Raw genomic sequence first — 3,335 nt, forward strand, 5'->3', positions numbered from 1 at the left:
AGACTTGAAATAAAAGGCCCAAACCTGGGTTTTAATCCTAGTTCTACTCTAGGCCTGAATGAGCAAGTCATGTCATCCCTTATGCCCTGGATTTTCCCAACCACAAAATAGGAAGACCAAGATTTGTCTATTTGCTCACAGGGTCATGAGGGCAAAGTATAACTTTGGATGCAAATGCTGTTGAGAGCTTGGGAAGAAGAGCAATATTCCAACACCAACAATCCAAGTAAAGTAAGCAGGTACGGTGGGCCATGAGTTGGGGTTTGACAGCTCGTTCGTTCTCCTTCCACCAGACTTTGCCTCTCTCGTCCTCCTGCCCCACCTCCAGCTCCACGGCCTCCCAGCCCGTTGCATGGCTATGGATGGAAAAGTGGCAGCCCATGAGGATGGGGCTCCTGTGGTCTCCTGGGTCCCTGAGGAGGGAGAGAAGTTGGACCAGGAAGGCGAGGACCAGGGGAAGGATCGGGGCCAATGGACCAACAAGATGGAATTTGTGCTCTCGGTGGCCGGGGAGATCATTGGGCTGGGCAATGTCTGGAGGTTTCCCTATCTCTGCTACAAAAATGGAGGTGGTGAGTTCACTCTGAAGTAGGCATGGTGGGGAGCGCTGTGCCCTGGCAGTGAGTAGTGCCTATCTGGGCCCTCCTGCCTGGGCAGTGTAGTAAAATGCAAGGAAGACTGGAGTGGAATTAGAGGACTTAAATTTGAGTTCCAGCTCCACTACTAGCCTCAGTCTCCCTCCCTGCGTAATGGGGATGATATTTCACCAGGCTACAATGAAGATTAAATGAAGCCATGAGCAGAAAAAAGGAATCTGCATTTTTTATTTTATATATTTTTTTAATTGTGATTTGGGTAAAATTTATGGAGCAAATTCATTTTCCATTCAATAGTTTATGCATATTTTGTTTCATGACATTGATTGCAATCCCTGTAATGTAACAGCTCTCTTCCCACTTCCTCCCTCTGGTTACATTTTCCCTGTGTCCTTCTTTACTACACCTTCTTGACCTCTGAGTTACCTCCCTGTGCAAATTCTGCCCTTCTAATTTCCCATGGTTGATTTCTAAGGAGTGTACCTATCTGCTATAAATGTTTACTTTATACACTTATTTAGTTTGGCTAGATGCCATAGGAGTGAATTCAATTGTGGGCCTGAAGGGTAACTAGGAGCCATTGTCTCAGGGGTTTCACCAGTCTCTATCAGACCAGTAAGCCTGATCTTTTTTATGATCTTGAGTTTTGTTCCACATTTTTTTCCCACTCTATCCAGGATCTCCTATTTTGATCACTTTCTGAGTGGTTGACAGTGATAGACTGGTACCATCACCTTCTTCTGGTCTTTGGGTCATGTAGGTTGAGTTTCTCATGATCCACTAGTTCCTTAGACTAATTATTTCCATGCATCTTTGATTTTCTTCATTCTTCTTTGCTTCGGATGAGGAGAGACCAATTGTTGCATCCTAGATGGCAGCTTGCAAACTTTTAAGGCCCCAGTCACTACTCACCAAAATAGGATGTAGAACAATGCTTTTGTATAGTATGTTATGCCAGTTGAGCTTGATGTTCCCCATGACCATGGTGCCAAGCCTGTGAGCCCAGTGACTCACTTCCTCAGGGTGTTTGGTTGTGGCTAAGAAGTCATCATAACTTTGCCCCCTGATAGCTCTATTATATATATATATATGAACATTTTTATATCACATACAAATATGTATGTAGAAATATGATCTGCCAGACTTATATATGGTCATGGGTATATTTTTTTTGCCTACCCATACCTGATCATTTAGCCTGCCTACCTATGTATCCACTTGTAGATTAATGTTTGTTATTACTGACTGTGCAGTATTGTGTATGTAAAAGTGTTTACTTTTGTTGTTTGTACGTCTTATGCGCCTCTCCATGTCTTCCCTTTCCTTTGTATTATTGTGCTGGCCACTCACTTTTGGTATATTGAAGGAGGCTACACTTTTAATAAGCTCCTTTGTTGTTCTATGCAAATGTCAGTTGTTGACAGAATTTATTCTTTTGCTCAAGTAATATTATTGCAGGCCTATTTTGTGCCAGCCACTGTTCTAGGCATAAAACAGAACATATTCTGTGTGTGATATTCTAGTAGGGGAAAAGAGACGTTAGACCAATAAGTAAAACATGTGGTATGTTAAGTGGGGAGGAGTAGGGTGTTGAGCAGTGAAGCTGGGCAAAGGGGTAGAATTTGAGGGAAAAGGAGTTTGAAATGTGAAATAAGGTGGCAAGGAAAGTTCTCACTAAGAAATTGACGTTTGAGCACAGACCTGAAAGAGGTGAAGGAGTGAGTCTTGTGAATGGTTAACAGGGAGAACAGCATTCCAAATAGAGAGAAGAGCAAGTACAAAGGCCCTGTGGTGAAAGAGCAAGGCATGTTGAGGAACAGCAAAGAGGCAAGTATGGCTGGAGCTGGATTAGCAAAATGGAGAATAGCAGGCAATGAGATCAGAGAGGCAATGGGTCAGATCTTGTCAATACGGTGGCACAGTGGTTAAAACATTTGGTTGCTAACTAAAAGGTCAGGGGTTTGAACCCATTACCTGCTCTGCAACAGAAAGATGAAGCAGTCTGCTTCCATAAAGATTTAGAGCTTCAGAAACCCTATGAAGCAGTTCTACTCTGTCTTGTAGCGTCACTACAAGTCAGAATCAACTAGATGGCAATGAGTTTGGTTTTGGTTTATATATATGATTATATGATTTTAATTTAAAGAAACATAGTTTTATTATATTTAATCATTTGTAGTAAAAATTAGAAGGATCATGGCAGGGAATGGCCAGATTCATTCTTTTGAACAATTTTCAATGATATTTTTTATACACACAGGTTTGTGCAATCATTACCACAACCTATTTTAGAAAATTTTCATCACCCCAAAAGAAACCCTGTACCATTTAGCAGTCTCTCCCCATTCCACCCACTCCCGCAGCTCCTGGCAACCACTCCAATCTCCTTTCTGTCTCAATAGATTTGCCTGTTATGGACATTTCAAATGTCCTGTTATGGACATTTCACAATATGATTTCATATTATTTTCATTGGCCAGATTCATTTTTGCCTTTTGAAAGTATCTCTGTTCTTCATGTGGAGATGATATATGTGTATTATAAATATTATAAACATCCCAAAAATGTAAAAAAGAAGAAAAACTCCTATCTAGAGATAATCATTATTTAGAAAAATCCTACTAAGCACTATTTATATATATTTTGAGAAATATATATAAGGAGCTCTGGTAGCGTAGTGCCTAAGGCACTTGACTGCTAACCAGAAGGCTGGCAGTTCAAACCCACCAGCCACTCCTC

General features: G+C 41.2%; 1 protein-coding gene across 1 annotated transcript in view; it reads left to right on the plus strand.

Moving 5' to 3' along the window:
- Positions 1 to 358: 358 nt before the first annotated feature.
- The window catches only part of SLC6A12 (solute carrier family 6 member 12), a 39,646-nt gene continuing 36,669 nt past the window's right edge, over positions 359 to 3,335 (plus strand). Inside the window, exon 1 of the mRNA XM_007937051.2 lies at positions 359 to 572. Coding sequence (XP_007935242.2) covers positions 359 to 572 — 214 coding nt within the window. The remainder of the gene's footprint in view (positions 573 to 3,335) is intronic.

This window comes from Orycteropus afer, unplaced genomic scaffold (genome assembly GCF_000298275.1).
Source record: "Orycteropus afer afer isolate SDZICR_OR568_19922 unplaced genomic scaffold, OryAfe1.0 scaffold00040, whole genome shotgun sequence".
In the NCBI taxonomy this organism is placed as follows: Eukaryota; Metazoa; Chordata; class Mammalia; order Tubulidentata; family Orycteropodidae; genus Orycteropus; species Orycteropus afer.